The following is a 21237-nucleotide window of genomic DNA, read 5'->3' on the forward strand; positions in this document are numbered from 1 at the left end:
AAACCCGAGTGATAATAGGCCAATAGGGTAGAAGAGAAATTCCCCGAAACAAATTCTATTATTTATAAGAATTTAATAAGAGCTAAGGCTACACCTCAAAATGAATAAGAAAGGAAAGAATTCATTTAATAAACAGTGTTTAGGACAATTGGCTTTCAGTTTGAAAACAAATCTAAGTCAAATCCAAATGGAATAAGGAATTTTTTTTTTTTTAATTAGACAGAGGAAGGAGTGGGAAGGACTTAATAAATGTAGAAGAATTGGGGTGGGAGAGGGGGAAACATCAGGCTGGTGGAAGTTGGTGAGGTCCACGTCTCATACTCTGGAAACTGTTATGAGTGAGGCCCGTTTCATGCACGTTCACTAAGTGTGTCTACAGCAGTGTGCTAAGCGTGTCCACGTCCGATCAACAATCATTTCCTGAGACCTGCTCTGGTGAGTAGGATTTATATTCTGGGGACTCTGGTAACTTCACTCCCTGATCTGAAGTAGCTTACAGCCTAATGAGGGAGACAGACAGCAGTGAAGGTGCTTCAGGAGCACATAGGGAGGTGCTGGGTTATTAGGAGAAGCTGCCTGAGCTGTATCCTGAAAGGTGAGCGGGAATGAGCCAGATGATGAGAGGGCAGGAGGGAGGAAGGGAGAGGATTCTACCCAGAGGAATAGCACGGGCCATTAGCACGGGCCATCATATAGCGACACGAGGACACCTCAGTCATTTAGAAAATCCAAAGCCAAGAATGCATGGATGGGCAGCAAGAGGTGACTCCGGAGAGGATATGGGAGTTTTGCACGTTCAATCAGACCTAGAGCCTGTGGAGACTTGGGACAGAGGGGGAAGGGGGAAGGGGAAGATCCCAGTGGGAAATTTACAGACCTGGTGACTAATTAGATCTGGGGGGAAGGGAAGAGGAATCGCGGAGGTGTACGCTCAGTGTGGGGTATGCCATTTCTTCATTTAAAGATAGGGACTTGCTCCAGATGGTCAAGTTCATCCAGGCTCTGAGTCTCTAATTCACTGAATATTGGAAATGTTTACCTTTTCTCCTCAGTGCTGTCTGATGCAAAATCTCTGTAATGATAAGAAGGAGCCATTTGGAGAAGAGTTTGAGGGCCTGAAAATATTTCTCTGTGCCAACAAAATTTTTTTCCACTCCCTCATGAAGGAAATCTACCTAATTTCTGGTTTTCATTTAAGAGACCCCAACCTAACAATGGCTTGTACAGCTAAAGTCACTGCAGACAAACTCTTTCTCAATGGCTCTAACTCTGCTCTTCTGCATTGTCACCTTAACAATCTGTGTGCTTCTCTGCTAACAAGAAATACATACAATGTATTTTTAGCATATATATTTACATATTTATGCTCCACTTTTTTCCAAAAAGGCTTATGTACAGTAGGATTATTAAAATAAAAATAGAAAAGCAAAGACATAAACAGGAAGAAACAAATATGCTAGACTCTAGGACTAATATAGTTACAGGACAATGAAGCATTAAATACTTTGAGTGTCCTAGCAACCTAAAGAGAAAGAACAGTAAGATTTATGTAGAATGTTATCCTTTGATGGAAGAAGGTATATGCATTCTTCAAGTTACTGTGAAAACAAAAATAATCTGCGTATGGCTCTCGAACGGGGCTTGGGGAGCTGAGCTGGTAAAGTCCAAGCATATAACTTCCTGATTCTTTAACTGAATTTGTAACCTCATCCTTATGTAGATCCACCTCTGTTAGGACTTATAGGACATGTTCGTTAATATAAATAAAACAGAAAAGTAGTCTTTATTCCAAAGACATTTATGAAGTCTTATATTCACTAAGGATACAGAAATGAGAGACCTAGTCTTTGCCTTCCAAAACCTCATAGTCTGTTTAGGAAGGCAAAGGGGTAAGCAGATGATTGTATTCTAGTGTACCAGCTGCTCTGAGCGTTAACTCAGGAGTAACACAGAGACTGCCTGAAGGCAGGAGGGGCAGGGACACGGGGCTGTGGCAAAGAAGCCTTTTGGAAAAGGGAGGTAGTGTTCCCAGCGGAGGGAACGGCATGTGTGGGGAAATGATGTGTCTGTGACTCTAGGGTGTGGGGACATGAAACTGGAGAAGTCAGCGGGTATCAGACACTCTTGAAGTGGCTTTGGGCCATACTAAGGGACTTGATTTCATGCTGAAGAAAATGGGGACTCACTGTAGGACTTTTAGCAAGGGAGTGCTTTATGATATTTGCATTTTAGGAGGAAAAAAATCACCGTGACAGCAGTGGGGGAAACTTAACCCGATAAAGCGTGTTTACCAAAAACTCACAGCTAACATCATACTCAATAGTGAAAGACTGAAAGCTTTTCCCCCAAGATCAATAACAAGACAAGCATGCCTCTCTTGCCATTGCTATTCAGTATTGTACCGAGAGTTCTAGCCAGGATAATTAGGTAAGAAAAAGAAAGACACCCAAATCAGAAAGAAATAAAATCTCTCTCCTCAGATGACATTACCTTATAGGTAGAAAATCATAAACAATTCATACAGACACACACAAGTAGACTTAATAAACGATTTAAGCATTGTTGTGGGATACAAGATCCACACACAAAAATCAGTTTTATTTCTATGCACTAGCAATGAACAATCCAAAAAGGAAATGAAGAAAACAATTCCATTCACAAGGGCATCAAAAAGAATAAAGTACCAAGAAATAAATTCAACCAAGGAGGTACAAGACCTTTACATTGAAAGCTACAAAATACCATTGAAAGAAATGAGCGAAGACATAAGTAAATGAGAAGACACACATTCATGGATTGGAAGAGCAAATATTGTTAGAATGGTAATACTACCCAAAGTGATCTACAGATTCAGTGCAATCACTTTCAAAATCCTCATCGTCTTTTTTTTTGTAGAAATGGAAATGGTGATTCAAAAATTCATATGGAATTACAAGGAAGCCCATAGAGCCAAAACAATTGTGCAAAAGAAGAAAAAATTGGAGAGCTACCATTTCCTGACCTCAAAACTTACTAAAAAGTTATGGCAATCAAAACAATGGGATAATGACATACAGATAGATATCGAAATCAATATTAGAATAGAAAGAATTAAAAGGACAGAAATAAAAGTGTGTGTCTGTTGTCAACAGATTTTTCAACAAGGTTGCCAAGATTCTTTCAACGAGGAAAGAATAGTCTTTTCAATAAATGATGCTTGTACAACTTGATATCTACATGCAAAAAAAGACGTTGGACCCCTACCTCACATCATATACAAAAATTAACTAAAAATGGATCAAAGACCTAAATACAAGAGCTAAAACTATAAACTTCTTAGAAGAAAACATAGAGGTGAATCTTCATGACCTTGGATTTGGCAATAACTTCTCGGGTATGACACCAAAACACAAGCAACAAAAGAAAATTGGACTTCATCAAAATTAAAACATTTTTGCTTCAAAGGATACTATTTTTTAAAGTATGAGAAGTCAACCCACAGAATGGGAGAAAATATTTGTGAATCATATATCTGATAAGGGTCTAGTATCCAGAATATATAAAGAACTCTAACACTCAACAGCAAAAGATAAACAACCCAAAACCCTTGAACTCTCCTATATACAGCCCTCCATACTGCCATGATGTGTTTGCTGGGCTGCCACACTTGCTCTCCTGTCTTTTAGGTCATATCTCTCATTTTTCTTCAGCATAAGCCTGGTTCTGGGAGCTGATCCTGTTTATCCAAATTACAAAGGACAAGACTCTTAGGAGCTAAGCAGACCTGAGCAGGTATACTGGTGGAATAGTCATTAATTGAAGAACCAAGCCCAAGTCTTGCTAATTAATTTCAACCCAAAGGAGGTTCCAGTAGAGGAGGCCAACTCCAGATGTGAGTAAACAAAAAATCCCAAAACAACAGTTGCCAAAATAAGACAGAAATTTCCATCTCTCACACATTGCCCAAAGGCAATGCATTATAGTGATTAATTAGAGCATGAGCTCCAATTCAAGCACACTTGTATCCCTTATGAACTATATGACCTTGGGCTTCAGACTCTCTAGGCCTCTGTTTTCCCTATGTATAATATAGTATAATTATACATAATATATACTATATGTATATATATAGTATAATATGTATAATGTAGTATATGTATATATGTATAATATATATAATATATTATATGTATAATATAGTATAATTATACATAATTATACTATATATAATTATGTATGTATAATATAGTATATTATACATGTATGTATAATATAGTATAATATGTATATTATGTATGTATACATATATGTATATGTATAATATAGTATAATGTATAATATAGTATAATATATATATTATATGTATAATATAGTATAATTATACATAATATACTAATTATACTATATTATAGTATAATATAGTATAATTATACATAATATACTAATTATACTATAATATAGTATAATTATACATAATTATACTATATAATTATATAATATATATTATTAATAATAATATATAATTATTATTAATAATATAATAGTGCCCAACTTCCCCACAAGCATCTGAGCTCAAGGCATGCTCTGTATGAATTGACAGCAGGTTGTTTCAGTTCAGGGGAGTCATAACATAATAGTGCCCAACTTAGGGCTTCCCTGGTGGCGCAGTGGTTGAGAGTCCGCCTGCCGATGCAGGGGACGCGGGTTCGTGCCCCGGTCCGGGAGGATCCCACATGCCGCGGAGCGGCTGGGCCCGTGAGCCATGGCCGCTGAGCCTGCGCGTCCGGAGCCTGTGCTCCACAATGGGAGAGGCCACAACAGTGAGAGGCCCGTGTACCGCAAAAAAAAAAAAAAAAGAAAAAATAGTGCCCAACTTAACAATGCTTTTGTGATGATTAACTACATTATTACACATAAAATGCATAGGGCAGTGGCTGGCACATAGTAAATGCTCAATAAATATTATCTCCTATTATTGTTGGTGTTTTTTGCCTTTGTCTTGGATAGTTTAATGTTTTTACCACTGATGTGGATGAAGAATGGAAGGAGTGGCCAAGACTATAGGTTGTCTCCCAATATCTTTTTACTTAATCTTTGATGACAGCAGTCACCTGGTTTTTAAATGGATATATAGCCATCCTGAACAAAGACTGCATTTCCCAGCTCCCCCTTGCAGCTAAATTGTGACCATGTGACTCAGTTCTGGCCAGTGGCATGTAAGTGCAAATGACATGTAACTATCAGGAAATGTCTTTAAAAGGAAGGGCCATTACTCCTTCCTCAATTTCCTTTTCCCTGCCCTCTGGAATTCAGATGTGATGGCTAGAGGTTCAGCAGCCATTCTGGACAGCAAGGTGACCTTGACACTGGAAGACATGCGTGATGGAACAACGAGACAGAAGGTGCCTGCATCCCTGATACTTCGGCACATCATGTCAACTTGGCTAACAAGTTCCAGACTTTTGAATTAATTTCTGTCTTATGTTAGCAGCTATTATTTGGGGTTTTTTTTTTCATTACAGCTGAACACAATCCTAACTAATACCAAAGATAATCATATATTAAGGTGACTTAGAGCTAAAAATGCTAGATATATAGTCCATGGGGTAATCAGACAGAGCTCAGGAGCAGTGGACTAAACCTGATAGCATGGAGGATGGAGGTTAGCAGTGATAATGTAAAGTGCTTCCTTGGGTCCATAAAAGCAGCCTTGCAATGGCTAAATGAGGTTGATATGGCCTGGTGGGGTCTTCTGAATGGATGCCTTATAAAGGAGATGGTGGGGTGCCTGTCACAAGGTAAGTACTCAGTGATGTGTGCCCTCCTTGGCCCTACCCCTTCCCCACAAGCATCTGAGTTCAAGGCGTGCTCTGCATGAATTGACAGCAGGCTGTTTCAGTTCAGGGGATTTTAGGCTCTGTTAATAATAGTATGGTGTACAGCAGGAGGAAGGAGATGACTCTGCATTACTTTTTATAGGTCAGGCCGCACCTGGAATATAAACAAATGGGAGTGTTTTCAGAGACAAGCCTGGAAAAGACATCACTTGGAAAAGAGACATCTTGGGATGGGGAAAAGGAAAACAAATGATCATTGTGTGCAAACAGCTGAAGGGATGTTACAGAAAAAAAAAAAAAGTTTCTATAATCCTGTCCTAAGCCCCTAAAGGGTTCTAATGGTTAGAAAGACAGATTTCATCAGTCAGTTAGCATATTAGTCACCTGATACTACTCTCAGGCTGTGGCAGTGACTGCTAATCGCCCTACCCAAAATCTGTCCCAACCTTCTTCCTCGTGGATATAACCCAGATATTGTTCTGGTCACCAGCTAAAATACCCACTGTCCCATACTTCCTTGAAGTTTGAGGTGGCTGTGTGACAGAGTCGTGGCCAAGAAGGCCACGGCTTCTCTCACTTGAGCTGTCTTCTGGGTTTCCTGTTACATAAGAAGAATTAAGCCCTGCCTTGTTTAAGGCACTGAATCAGGTTTCTGGTCAATGCAGCCGAGATGCCATCCTAATCCAGGAACCCTGCTCTAAGAGGGGAAAGCCTTTCTTGTGGGAAAAAAAACCAAAAAACAAAACTGGCTTTTTCTGCTTATCAGACAGGATGTGAGGTAGAAAGTGCGAAAAACTGGAACAGTACCAAGATGGGCTGAGCTCCAGGGAGGCAGTGACCCTCTTGACCCACAGAGGAATAGAATGCATGCAGAGGCTGTAGGGCACTTCTGCAGCTGCGATGTTATAAAGCAGTATTGAGTGTAGAGTAAAAGGTCGGATTTAATGACCTTTAAAGTCCTTTCTAGAACAAAAACTTTTCTGATGGTCAGAAAGTTAAAAATAGGTGAACTGTTGCATAGTAAGTTTTGGTCACTGAACAGATGGTGTTTTTCAGCTGTAGCCTGAAAAACTATAGTGGGATATGCAACTTTCATTACAGTTTCTAAGAAGGCGCTCTCCCTCAACTCCCCCGGGGTAACCATATCATGGTGATTTAAAATTTCTAATGGAATTTTAGTTTATGTTTTATTTATAGTAATGTAATTTATCCCACTGTTTACTACCAGGATTTTTATTTATCTTGGACTTACAAAGTTAACATGGCAGTGAAACATACTCAGCAGCATTTTGATTTTCAGATACATGTGGATTTATTATTTTGGTCTGTGTTTTTAAAACCATGGATTTATTATTTTTGTCTGTGTTTGAAAGAATGAATCTTGGTAATAAGATTCCTTCCTAACTAAATCATTGGAATGTTGATATCCTGTAAAATAACCATTAGGGATCAATTTAGAGGCAGAATTTCTGTAAACATGGCAGTGTTCTGTACGCGAAAGGGGGGCTTTTTCCCCTATCATGGTGGAAGCCAGGTTCTTTGATGGGGGTGAACATAAGAAAGGATAGGCTAAGTCTTTACTGGATTCTATGATTGATCCCTTGATGGGGATCTCAAGCCTGAGAGAGGAAGATGAGCTGCGTGACTTTGTCAAGGTACCCAGTGGTGACTGGCCGGCTGTAAGGACTCAGTAGGTGTTTGACGAATGAGTGAACAAATGAGTCCCCTTCCAGCCTGTCTCTGAGTTGAGTCTATGTAGGTGCAGATCAGTGTTTCTCGAAGCGCATCACAATGGGAGGTTGGAGGGAGAAGAAGATGGTGCTTAAGATGAAAATCACCCCCGGGCCCCACTCCAGACCTACTGAATCAGAATCTCCACAGCTGCAGCTGAGGAATCTGCATTTTAGCATCCCCCCCCCCCCCCCCGCCACCGCCGCCCCCGAGTGATTCTCCTGTATAATACACTTTGAGAACTGCAGGTGTGTATACTGGCTGTTCCAGCTGAAGCTTCCACAGAGGGATAGGATCTTAGGAGGCAGCAGGAATTCCACCTGGAGCAGGATTTGGGTGATCAGCCTCAAGAAGGCAGCCATAACAAACGCGCTTGTCTCTGACGACACCTCCTGGTTGAGAGTAACAATTAGCAAAGGCTCAACCCCGCAAACTATTGATACACAGGTGTTTTCTCTTAAGGGGCCCAGATACTGAAGGTGCCGCATTTTAGTGTCTGAATTCTAACAGCGATGTTTAATATACCCAAAGCCCCAGGTATCTAGGGGATATGCGTTTATATTTGTATCTTCTTTTCACTAGCTTCAAGTAGAATTAATATATATTTGAATATTATTCTTCAATTATCTTACATGTTTCTTAAAACAAATATTCTTATTTCACATTTACTTGAAACATTACCAACTCTTGGATTTCCTCTGAAAGGATTTACTGAACTCTTTGGCTGGGGAACTTATTCTTTGTGGTTGTTTTAGAGGAAAAGTGAGAAGCCAGTTTTTATCTCTCATTGATGACTCCAGGCAAGATAAAAAAAAAAAAATTGTTTCATGATATCTTGGTTTTTTCTTTTTACTGAGCACCTACTTATGCCAGCCATCCTCTCAGAGAACTCGGGGCTCAGGGATGGAGAGGGTGCAGGCGTGGTCCCTACAGTGGAAGTGTGTGTGATGTGGAGAAGCAGTGAGACGAAGGGGCGGAGTCAAGGAAGAAGGTGAGATGTGGGAAAGATTCGTTCTTCCAGATCCTATGTGGACATTACCAGGTCCCAAGCTGGGACTGGTATGTGCTGAAACACAGAGGTGTGAAATGGCATTCGGGGTGAATGTCACAGGAAAGGGGTAACCTCCAAATAATTTGCCCTTATAAAGTGTGAGGCTGGAAGTCAGTGACAGGTAATGGGGCCAAGGAGTCAGGCCAAACCTCCCCCACTTGCCAAGGTTAGATTTCACCCTGTAGGTTGTGACTAACCACTGAAGAGCTTAAATTTAAGATGTGCTTTTTATCAGATTGTTTATTCCATTGGAATAGCAATACACAAAGCAGAGCACCTCCTTTTTATCCGATGGTCAACAAATTTAACTGAGTCCAAATTCCTGATTAAAGTTCCCTGGTGGTCCAGTGGTTAAGACTCCGCGCTCCCAGTGCAGGGGCCTGGGTTCAGTCCCTGGTCAGGGATTGAACTAGATCCCACATGCCACAACTAAGACCCAGTGCATCCAAATAAATAATTTTTTTTAAAAAATTGTATCTAGTAGTTGAGAATTTCATGCATATTCAACACACAAAAAAGCCCCCGCCCATTTGAAAAGACTTTTAGCATTCTGGTAATTAGATTTGGCTTGTGTACTATAACAGAGGTTTGGTGGGGGGCGGTTTTGGGTTTGTTTCTTTGTTTGTTTACTGTAGCGATTAGTCAGAGCAGGCTCTCCATGCCTTTTATTTTGGAGCTTCTGCACTGCCTCCTCTTCCTGTGCTAACAGGGCCACATACGCAGCAGTGCCCATCACACAGACCCCAGGAAACCCCCACAGGTGTCCTTAACAGGGCCAAAAGCTGAGCTCTGGTTTATATTCAGAGCCTGAGGCACGAAATAAACCAATTCATTATTTTGTGCACAATTTTTCACCTTGAACATATAATAAGTGATAATGGATATATTTGCATGTTGCTTTTGACAACAGGAGGAGGTGCTTACCGTGGGGCCCTGCTACACAATCAGGAAAGATGGACAAACACAATCTCTTTGTTTCTTCCGCCTCCCTTCCTCTTGGTCTTCAGCCATGCCATGCATAGCCTTACCCATTTGGCATAGTCTAGAGGAAAAAAGCATGGAATTTGAAATCCAAAGGACTTGAATTTGAATCTTGTCCTTCCCTGCCCCACCTCCCACCCCATTATGTGGGCAAGTCACTTAACTTTTCCTCTTTCTCTATCTGGCAAAGGGAGCTAATATCTTCTCTTGAGGATTGAGTGAGAAAAAATATGTATAGAATACCTGAGAGCAGTGCCCAACACACAGCAGGACCTTAGTAAATGTTAGCTTTCCCCCCTTTTTTTTCTATCCTTCCCTTGATACCAGTGAGTCATCAAAAGACCAGGAAGCACACAGCCTTCAGACTGCAACAGTGGTAAGTGACCATTAGTTCCTGCTGTTCTGTGCTGTTCTATGGAGTTTACCTCTGAAACGGGTTAATTAAATTAGAGACCTTTTCTTAGCTTACAGATTTTCTGTCCCAATCTCTCTATCTAGAGGTTAGGACTCGGCGCGTTCACTGCCATCGCCCGGGTTCATGGAACTGAGATCCCGCAAAGCTGCACGGGGTGGCCAAAATTAAAAACAAAAACAAAACAAAAAGATTTTGAGCTCTTTCAAGTATGGAGTCTGACGGTCATTAACCAGCCACCCACCCTCCTTGCAGTTCCAAGAGGAATCCAGTTCTGTCAATACTTGCTCACCACAGGACATGGACCACAACCCTGATATGATGCCCGAAGACAGGCTCTCCTGACCTGTGGGCGGGGCTGCCCCCATCTGCACAGATAAGCAGACTGGTGCCTGACTGGCCCGCCCCCAAATCAGGAGAGGGTCTCTTAGCCACTCATGCTGAAGGATGACTTTCCTATTGGTAGATATTACATAACAGACCAAGGTTTCTTACTCATCGGCCAAGTCAACAGCCTAAAGAACATTACCCTCAAAGATCTGGTCCAAAGGTAATCTTTGACTTAAAGGGACAGTATTTCAGGGACAGTTCCCATCGCGCATATTCTGTTCTGTTGTACTCATCTACTCTTAATGTCCTGGAAATGCCGAGAAATTGGCAAATTGTGAATAAACACAGTATGGCAGTGAACATGACAGTCAAAATAGAGCCAAGTGACAAAAGATTGAAAAGCTACCAAAGAAAAAGACTCACAAGCTGAAGAACCCTTGTGTTAGCATAGAAACTTTTGGTGAGAAACATGCTAGTTTGCACAGCTTTTGTACTTTGAATAGCGCTGGTATAAATGTATGTCCAAGGGTGGCTGCAAGACAGTGACTGATGTGGGGAGATAATGATGATGCTGAAACATTACCCTGCTTTATTTGTACTTGAAGAAGTTTTTAAATGTGATTTCTAAAAAAATTTTATTGAAGCATAGTTGATTTTTAATGTGTTAATTTCTGCTGTACAACAAAGCGACTCAGTTATACATATATATGTCCTTCATATTCTTTTCCATTATGGTTTATCACAGGATATCGAATATAGTTACTTGTGCTATACAGTAAGGCCTTGTTGTTTATCCATCCTATACATAATAGTTTGCATCTGTTAATCCCAACTCCCAGTCCTTCCCTTCCCTATCTCCTCTTCCCTTTGGCAACCACAAGTCTATTCTCTATGTCTGCGAGTCTGTTTCTGTTTCGTAGATATGTTCATTTGTGTCATATTTTAGATTCCAGTTATAAGTAATATCATATGGTATTTGTCTTTCTCTTTCTGACTTACTTCGTTTAGTATGATGATCTCTAGGTGCATCTATGTTGCTGCAAATGGCATTATTTCATTCTTCTTTATGGCTGAGTAGTATTCTATTGTATATATGTGCCACACTTCTTTATCCATTCCTCTGTCGATGGACATTTAGGTTGTTTCCATGGCTTGGCTATTGTAAATAGTGCTGCTCTGAATATTGGGGTGTGTGTACCTTTTTGAATTATAGTTTTGTCTGGGTATATGGTCAGGAGTGGAATTGCTGAATCATATGGCAACTCTATTTTTAGTTTTTTGACGAACCTCTACACTGTTTTCCATAATGGCTACACAAACTTACATTCCCACCAACCCTCTAACCCAAATAAGAGGGTTCTCTTTTCTCCACACCCTTTCCACCATTTATTATTTGTAGACTTTTTAATGATGGTCATTCTGATCGGTTTGAAGTGGTACCTCGTTGTAGTTTTGATTTGCATTTCTCTAATTATTAGTGATGTTGAGCATCTTTTCATGTGCCTGTTGGCCATCCGTATGACTTCTTTGGAGAAATGTCTGTTTAAGTCTTTTGTCCATTTTTCAATTGGGTTGTACTGGAAGGATTTTAAAGTATGTTCAAAGTAATTTTTTTTAACATCTTTTTTGGAGTATAATTGCTTTAGAGTGGTGTGTTAGTTTCTGCTTTATAACAAAGTGAATCAGTTATACATATACATATGTTCCCATATCTCTTCCCTCTTGCGTCTCCCTCCTTCACACCCTCCCTATCCCACCCCTCTAGGTGGTCACAAAGCACCGAGCTGAACTCCCTGTGCTATGCGGCTGCTCCGCACTAGCTATCTATTTTACGTTTGGTAGTGTATATATGTCCACGCCACTCTCTCACTTTGTCACAGCTTACCCTTCCCCCTCCCCATATCCTCAAGTCCATGCTCTAGTAGGTCTGTGTCTTTATTCTCGTCTTGCCTCTAGGTTCTTCATGACCTTTTTTTTTTCTTAGACTCCATATATATATGTTAGCATACGGTATTTCTTTTTCTCTTTCTGACTTACTTCACTCTGTCAGACTCTAGGTCCATCCAACTCACTACAAATAACTCAATTTCGTTTCTTTTTATGGCTGAGTAATATTCCACTGTGTATATGTACCACATCTTCTTTATCCATTCATCTGTGGATGGACACTTAGATTGCTTCCATGTCCTGCCTATTGTAAATAGAGCTGCAATGAACATTTTGCTACATGACTCTTTTTGAATTATGGTTTTCTCAGGGTATATGCCCAGTAGTGGGATGGCTGGGTCATATGGTAGTTCTATTTGTAGTTTTTTAAGAAGCCTCCATACTGTTCTCCATAGTGGCTGTATCAATTTACATTCCCACCAACAGTGCAACAGGGTTCCCTTTTGTCCACACCCTCTCCAGCATTTAGTATTTCTAGATTTTTTGATGATGGCCATTCTGACTGGTGTGAGATGATACCTCATTGTAGTTTTGATTTGCATTTCTCTAATGATTAATGATATTGAGCATTCTTTCATGTGTTTGTTGGCAATCTGTATATCTTCTTTGGAGAAATGTCTGTTTAGGCCTTCTGCCCATTTTTGGATTGGGTTGGTTTTTTTTTTGATATTGAGCTGCATGAGCTGCTTGTAAATTTTGGAGATTAATCCTTTGTCATTTGCTTCATTTGCAAATATTTTCTCCCATTCTGAGGGTTGTCTTTTCATCTTGTTTATGGTTTCCTTTGCTCTGCAAAAGCTTTTAAGTTTCATTAGGTCCTATTTGTTTATTTTTGTTTTTCATTTCTCTAGGAGGTGGATCAAAAAGGATCTTGCTGTGATTTATGTCAGAGTGTTCTGCCTATGTTTTCCTCTATGAGTTTGATAGTATCTGGCCTTACATTTAGGTCTTTAATCCATTTTGAGTTTATTTTTGTGTATGGTGTTAGGGAGTGTTCTAATTTCATACTTTTACATGTACCTGTCCAGTTTACCCAGCAGCACTTGTTGAAGAGGCTGTCTTTTCTCCACTGTATATTCTTGTCTCCTTTATCAATGATTAGGTGACCATACGTGCGTGGGTTTATCTCTGGGCTTTCTATACTGTTCCATTGATCTATGTTTCTGTCTTTGTGCCAGTACCATACTGTCTTGATTACTGTAGCTTTATAGTATACTCTGAAGTCAGGGAGCCTGATTTCTCCAGCTCCATTTTTCTTTCTCAAGATTGCTTTGGCTATTCGGGGTCTTTTGTGTTTCCATACAAATTGAGAAATTTTTTCTTCTAGTTCTGTGAAAAATGCCAGTGGTAGTTTGATAGGGATTGCATTAAATCTGTAGATTGCTTTGGGTAGTACAGTCATTTTCATAATGTTGATTCTTCCAATCCAAGAACATGGTATACCTCTCCATCTATTTATATCATCTTTAATTTCTTTCATCAGTGTCTTATAATTTTCTGCATACAGATCTTTTGTCTCCTTAGGTAGGTATATTCCTAAATATTTTATTCTTTTTGTTGCAATGGTAAATGGGAGTGTTTTCTTAAGTTCACTGTCAGATTTTTCATCATTAGTGTATAGGAATGCCAGAGATTTCTGTGCATTAATTTTGTATCCTGCTACTTTACCAAATTCATTGATTAGCTCTAGTAGTTTTCTGGTAGCATCTTTTGGATTCTCTATGTATAGTATCATGTCATCTGCAAACAGTGACAACTTTACTTCTTCTTTTCCAATTTGTATTCCTTTTATTTCTTTTTCTTCTCTGATTGCTGTGGCTAAAACTTCCAAAACTATGTTGAATATGAGTGGTGAGAGTGGGCAACCTTGTCTTGTTCCTGATCTTAGTGGAAATGCTTTCAGTTTTTCACCATTGAGGACGATGTTGGCTGTAGGTTTGTCATATATGGCCTTTATTATGTTGAGGAAAGTTCCCTCTATGCCTACTTTCTGCAGGGTTTTTATCATAAATGGGTGTTGAATTTTGTGAAAGCTTTCTCTGCATCTATTGAGATGATCATACAGTTTTTCTCCTTCAATTTGTTAATATGGTGTATCACATTGATTGATTTGCATATATTGAAGGATGCTTGCATTACTGGAATAAACCCCACTTGGTCATAGTGTATGATCCTTTTAATGTGCTGTTGGATTCTGTTTGCTAGTATTTTGTTGAGGATTTTTGCATCTATGTTCATCAGTGATATTGGCCTGTAGTTTTCTTTCTTTATGACATCTTTGTCTGGTTTTGGTGTCAGGGTGATGGTGTCCTCATAGAATGAGTTTGGGAGTGTTCCTCCCTCTGCTATATTTTGGAAGAGTTTGAGAAGGATAGGTGTTAGCTCTTCTCTAAATGTTTAATAGGATTCGCCTGTGAAGCCATCTGGTCCTGGGTTTTTGTTTGTTGGAAGATATTTAATCACAGTTTCAATTTCAGTGCTTGTGATTGGTCTGTTCATATTTTCTATTTCTTCCTGGTTCAGTCTTGGCAGGTTGTGCATTTCTAAGAATTTGTCCATTTCTTCCAGGTTGTCCATTTTATTGGCATAGAGTTGCTTGTAGTAATCTCTCATGATCCTTTGTATTTCTGCAGTGTCAGTTGTTACTTCTCCTTTTTTATTTCTAATTCTATTGATTTGAGTCTTCTCCCTTTTTTTCTTGATGAGTCTGGCTAATGGTTTATCAATTTTGTTTATCTTCTCAAAGAACCAGCTTTTAGTTTTGCTGATCTTTGCTATCATTTCTTTTTCATTTATTTCTGATCTGATCTTTATGATTACTTTCCTTCTACTAACTTTGGGATTTTTTTGTTCTTCTTTCTCTAATTGCTTTAGGTGCAAGGTTAGGTTGTTTATTTGAGATGTTTCCTGTTTCTTAAGGTAGGATTGTGTTACTATAAACTTCCCTCTTAGAACTGCTTTTGCTGCATCCCATAGGTTTTGGGTCGTCATGTCTCCATTGTCATTTGTTTCTAGGTATTTTTTGATTTCCTCTTTGATCTTCAGTGATCATTTGGTTATTAAGTAGTGTATTGTTTAGCCTCCATGTGTTTCTATTTTTTACAGATCTTTTCCTGTAATTGATATATAGTCTCATAGCATTTTGGTTAGAAAAGATACTTGATACGATTTCAATTTTCTTAAATTTACCAAGGCTTGATTTGTGACCCAAGATATGATCTATCCTGGAGAATGTTCCATGAGCACTTGAGAAGAATGTGTATTCTGTTGTTTTTGGATGGAATGTCCTATAAATATCAATTAAGTCCATCTTGTTTAATGTATCATTTAAAGCTTGTGTTTCCTTATTTATTTTCATTTTGGATGATCTGTCCATTGGTGAAAGTGGGGTGTTAATGTTCCCTGCTGTGATTGTGTTACTGTCGTTTTCCCCTTTTATGGCTGTTAGTATTTGCTTTATGTATTGAGGTGCTCCTATGTTGGGTGCATAAATATTTACAATTGTTATATCCTCTTCTTGGATTGATCCCTTGATCATTATGTAGTGTCCTTCTTTGTCTGTTTTAATAGTCTTTATTTTAAAGTCTATTTTGTCTGATATGAGAATTGCTACTCCAGCTTTCTTTTGATTTCCATTTGCATGGAATAGCTTTTTCCATCCCCTCACTTTCAGTCTGTATGTGTCCCTAGGTCTGAAGTGGGTCTCCTGTAGACAGCATATATACGGCTCTTGTTTTTGTATCCATTCAGCGAGTGTATGTCTTTTGGTGCATTTAATCCTTTTGCATTTAAGGTAATTATGGATATGTATGTTCCTACTCCCATTTTCTTAATTGTTTTGGGCTTGTTATTGTAGGTATTTTCCTTCTCTTGTGTTTCCTGCCTAGAGAAGTTCCTTTACCATTTTTTGTAAAGCTGGTTTGGTGGTGCTGAACTCTCTCAGCTTTTGCTTGTCTGTAAAGATTTTAATTTCTCCATCGAATCTGAATGAGATCCTTGCTGGGTAAAGTAATCTTGGTTGTAGGTTTTTCTCCTTCATCACTTTAAATATGTCCTGCCACTCCCTTCTGGCTTGCAGAGTCTCTGCTGAAAGATCAGCTGTTAACCTTATGGGGATTCCCTTGTGTGTTATTTGTTGTTTTTCCCTTGCTGCTTTTAATATGTTTTCTTTGTATTTAATTTTTGATAGTTTGATTAATGTGTGTCTTGGTGTGTTTCTCCTTGGATTTATCCTGTATGGGACTCTCTGTGCTTCCTGGACTTGATTAACTATTTCCTTTCCCATATTAGGGAAGTTTTCAACTATAATCTGTTCAAATATTTTCTCAGTCCCTTTCTTTTTCTTTTCTTCTTCTGGGACCCCTATAAATCGAATGTTGGTGCATTTAATGTTTCCCCAGAGGTCTCTGAGACTGTCCTCAATTCTTTTCAATCTTTTTTCTTTATCCTGCTCTGCAGTAGTTATTTCCATTATTTTATCTTCCAGGTCACTTATCCGTTCTTCTGCCTCAGTTATTCCGCTATTGATCCCTTCTAGAGAATTTTTAATTTCATTTATTGTGGTGTTCATCATTGTTTGTTTGCTCTTTAGTTCTTCTAGGTCCTTGTGAAACGTTTCTTGTATTTTCTCCATTCTATTTCCAAGATTTTGGATCATCTTTGCTATCACTATTCTGAATTCTTTTTCAGGTAGACTGCCTATTTCCTCTTCATTTATTAGGTCTGGTGGGTTTTTACCTTGCTCCTTCATCTTGTGTGTTTTTCTGTCTTTTCATTTTGCTTAACTTACTGTGTTTGGGGTCTGCTTTTCGCAGCCTGCAGGTTCGAAGTTCCCATTGTTTTTAGTGTCTGTCCCCAGTGGCTAAGGTTGGTTCAGTGGGTTGTGTAGGCTTCCTGTTGGAGGGGACTAGTGCCTGTGTTCTGGTGGATGAGGCCTGATCTTGTCTTTCTGGTGGGAGGGTCCACGTGTGGTGGTGTGTTTTGGGATGTCTGTGTCCTTATTATGATTTTAGGCAGCCTCTCTGCTAATGGATGGGGCTGTGTTCCTGTCTTGCTAGTTGTTTGGCATAGGGTGTCCAGCACTGTAGCTTGCTGGTCGTTGAGTGAAGCTAGGTCTTGGCGTTGAGATGGAGATCTCTGGGAGATTTTCGCCATTTGATATTACGTGGAGCTGGGAGGTCTCTTGTGGACCAATGTCCTGAACTTGGCTCTCCCACCTCAGAGGCACAGCACTGACTCCTGGCTGGAGCACCAAGAGCCTTTCATCCACATGGCTCAGAATAAAAGGGAGGAAAAAAAGGAAAGAAAGAGGGTAAAATAAAAGTTATTAAAATAAAAAATAATTATTATGAAAAAAAATTTTTAAGTAAAAACAAACAAAAAAAACGGACGGACAGAACCCTAGGACAAATGGTAAAAGCAAAGCTATACAGACAAAATCACACACAGAAGCATACACATACACACTCACAAAAAGAGAAAAATGGGAAAAAATAATATATCTTTGTTCCCAAAGTCCACCTCCTCAATTTGGGATGATTCGTTGTCTATTCAGGTATTCCACAGATGCAGGTACATCAAGTTGATTGTGGAGCTTTAATCCGCTGCTCCTGAGGCTGCTGGGAGAAATTTCTCTTTCTCTTCTTTGTTTGCACAGCTCCTGGGGTTCAGCTTTGGATTTGGCCCCGCCTCTGCGTATAGGTCGCCTGAGTGCGTTTGTTCTTCGCTCAGACAGGACGGGGTTAAAGGAGCAGCTGCTTCAGGGGCTCTGGCTCACTCAGGCTGCGGGGAGGGAGGGGTACAGAATGTGGGGCGAGCCTGCGACGGCAGAGGCCAGTGTGACGTTGCACCAGCCTGAGGTGCGCCGTGCGTTCTCCCGGGGAAGTTGTCCCTGGATCACAGGACCCTAGCAGTGGCGGGCTGCACAGGCCCCCAGGAGGGGAGGTGTGGATAGTGACCTGTGCTCGCATAGGCTTCTTGGTGGTGGCAGCAGCAGCCTTAGCGTCTCCTGCCCGTCTCTGGGGTGCACGCTGATATCCGCGGCTCGCGCCCATCTCTGGAACTCATTTAAGCTGCGCTTTGACTCCCCTCTCCTCGTGCACCAGGAAACAAAGAGGGAAGAAAAAGTCTCCTGTCTCTTCGGCAGCTCCAGAGTTTGCCCGGATCCCCTCCCGGCTAGGTGTGGCGCACGAGCCCCCTTCAGGCTGTGTTCACGCCGCCAACCCCAGTCCTCTCCCTGGGATCCGACCGAAGCCCGAGCCTCAGCTCCCAGTTCCCGCCCGTCCCGGAGGGTGAGCAGATGAGCCTCTCAGGCTGGTGAGTGCTGGTCAGCCCCGATCCTCTGTGCGGGAATCTCTCCGCTTTGCCCTCGGCACCCCTGTTGCTGCGCTCTCCTCCGTGGCTCCGAAGCTTCCCCCCTCCGCCACCTGCAGTCTCCGCCCGCGAAGGGGCTTCCTAGTGTGTGGAAACCTTTCCTCCTCCACAGCTCCCTGCCACTGATGCAGGTCCCCTCCCTATTCTTTGTCTCTGTTTTTTCTTTTTTCTTTTGCCCTACTCAGGTACGTGGGGAGTTTCTTACCTTTTGGGAGGTCTGAGGTCTTCTGCCAGCGTTCAGTAGGTGTTCTGTAGGAGTTGTTCCACATGTAGATGTATTTCTGATGTATTTGTGGGGAGGAAGGTGATCTCCACGTCTTACTCTTCCGCCATCTTGAAGCTCTTCCCAAAGTAATTTTTATTTTGCTTTTAATAAGCTCAAAGAGTAGGAAAGAAAATTGTATCTGCATTGTAGTTTTACAAAGGGAATATCAGCAAATACACAAGTCAGGAGAAAAAGCCTTTGGACAGGTGATCTGTCCCAATCTGGGATTTAGAAGACTTGAACATCCTATACTGCAGGAAGCTTCCTGATTGCTCTGGATCTCCTAACTTGCAGGTACAGTCAACTGCTAATTATTACTAGAAGTTAATTTAGTAATTCTTCTAACTGGTTCAGAATCCTCTTAGAAGGCATCGTGTTCCCATGCTGGCTGCCCTGATGGTTAGAGAGCAGGGTCTGCTGCCTTGAACCCTCCACACGCTCCCTGCTCTGTCTTCTGGAACAGCTGGTGCCTGTATTATTTGACAGGCTGTCTATCATTTTATCAGAGGTCTCTTTTGTCTGCCATTATTTAGGACAAATGCCGCCTTCACCAGAGCCCTTCCCATCCAGGATCCCCTGATCCTGGTGGAATATGCCCTGTTGCCTGCAGTACCTCCAACATTTTGGCATGATGAGAGGGGAGAGACTAAATGCCCTGTTTTACTCCTTGTTAGATTCTTAGGAAGAGGGAGGCAGTTAAAGCACTTGGTTAAATAAAAGTCATGGTTGTCTGTAACTTGTATTGTTTAAGAAATGTTGGCCTCCTATTGGGATTCAAAAATTAAAGTTATCACAACATTCTTTAATTTGTCCTGGAGACATGTGTGTACGGTGGCGTATGAGAGAGCGAATTAGAAAGACTCTTTCCTTCCCCTGAAGAGCACATATTCCTTTTTTAGACATCTCTTTCTTTTCTTCCAAAGTGAGGAAGTCTGCAAAATGCCAGAATGTTGAGTTGATTTTAATCAGTGCAATGTTTGAGTAGGATGGTCTAGATTGATCTGCTGTTGTATTGCTTCAGTATCCTACTGAGAAAAGAACTGCAAGAGCCCATTCAGAAAGACACAGATATATAGCATAATTTTGGTAAATAAAAAGTGTTCAGCAAATGTGGAATAAACTAATAAATATCTAGAGTTCCAAAGATTTAACCACATCATATATTTTTAAAAGGCAGTTGTTAATTCTTTTAAAACTCTATTTTTCATTATAAAACAATACCTGGAAATGGTTCCTCTGGCTTTCAAATAGATGGTCTTAGTAATAAAATGCATTAATATTTTATGACTCAGATGTGGTATGATGGTGTACACTGTTCCAGAAACAGCCACCACTTACTAAACACTAAACACTTTCACTAAGTGAAAGCTACTATGGGCTTTAGGTGCATTAGCTCCTTAAATGCTTACAAGAATCATGAGACTAGAATGTTGTTTCCATTTTAAAGATGTGAACACAGTGACTCAGAGACTTAGGTAGCTTACTAGAGGTCAAAGAGCCTCTAGCAAGTTACTTAAATAAGTAAGTGTTAGAACTCTGGATTACAGGGATTTTCTAATAGCCCATGTTTAAAAAGAGAACAGTGGTACTCATGATCAAGGCTTGTGTTAGGTTCACAATACTCCAGGAATCTCCTTTTAATTCCTTGGACACATAGGTACACTGCCATTATTTTCCAGCCTTTCAAGGGGCCTAAGTCGCCAATGACTGGTAATAAATATGGTGTTATGTGTGCTGAATGAAGTCTTTCACTAAGTGCCCGTTGAGAAAAGATATTGTTGTTGGGTTGGACACTCCTATCTGAATTACAGCAATAAGGAAGTCCACCGGTGCCTGTTTTAACACAAGGTCATAGTTAAATCTAGCGACTTAGGTGTTCAAACCAAGTAGTATGGGATATACTCTCAGATCAAGACATTGGGGGTTGGCCCTAGTGTGCACAAAGAGGCCTCATGCTGGGAACTCCTGCCCTGACCTCTGGTCTCCTCCATCCTTCTCTGTCAGCTCCCAGGAGACAGATCCCTGGCTAGGGCAACCCTGCCTCAAAGCCTGGAGAAGTGATGTGGCCATTGGCTAAAGTGTAAAATTTTTCATAATACTTTAAAAGCTCATTGGAAAATGATACCCTCTAAGTTACAGTTCTTTGGGGAAAAGCCTGGTCTCAGTGTCCTATTCGCAGTCTGCTCAAAGGTAAACATTTTTTCTTCCAAATTCTTAGAGTGGCATCACCAACCTAAATGAAGAAGGAATTTTAACTAATTTGGACTGCTATCCAGAGAGAAAAAATTTTGTGGGTGGGATATCCAAGTCATCCAATTCAAAACTCTAGCGT

At 40.5% G+C, this 21237-nt stretch overlaps 1 protein-coding gene across 5 annotated transcripts in view; it reads left to right on the top strand.

The window, feature by feature from the left end:
- The window catches only part of SLC44A1 (solute carrier family 44 member 1), a 215801-nt gene that overhangs the window by 171219 nt on the left and 23345 nt on the right, over nucleotides 1–21237 (top strand). Inside the window, exon 16 of one of the 5 annotated variants that reach the window (XM_049710965.1) lies at nucleotides 9907–9955. The exons of the other annotated variants lie outside the window; for them this stretch is intronic. Within the exon in view, the coding sequence (XP_049566922.1) occupies nucleotides 9907–9909 (3 nt within the window). The 3' untranslated portion in view covers nucleotides 9910–9955. The remainder of the gene's footprint in view (nucleotides 1–9906; nucleotides 9956–21237) is intronic. 5 annotated transcript variants of the gene reach the window in all.

This window comes from Orcinus orca, chromosome 6 (genome assembly GCF_937001465.1).
Source record: "Orcinus orca chromosome 6, mOrcOrc1.1, whole genome shotgun sequence".
Lineage (NCBI taxonomy): Eukaryota > Metazoa > Chordata > Mammalia > Artiodactyla > Delphinidae > Orcinus > Orcinus orca.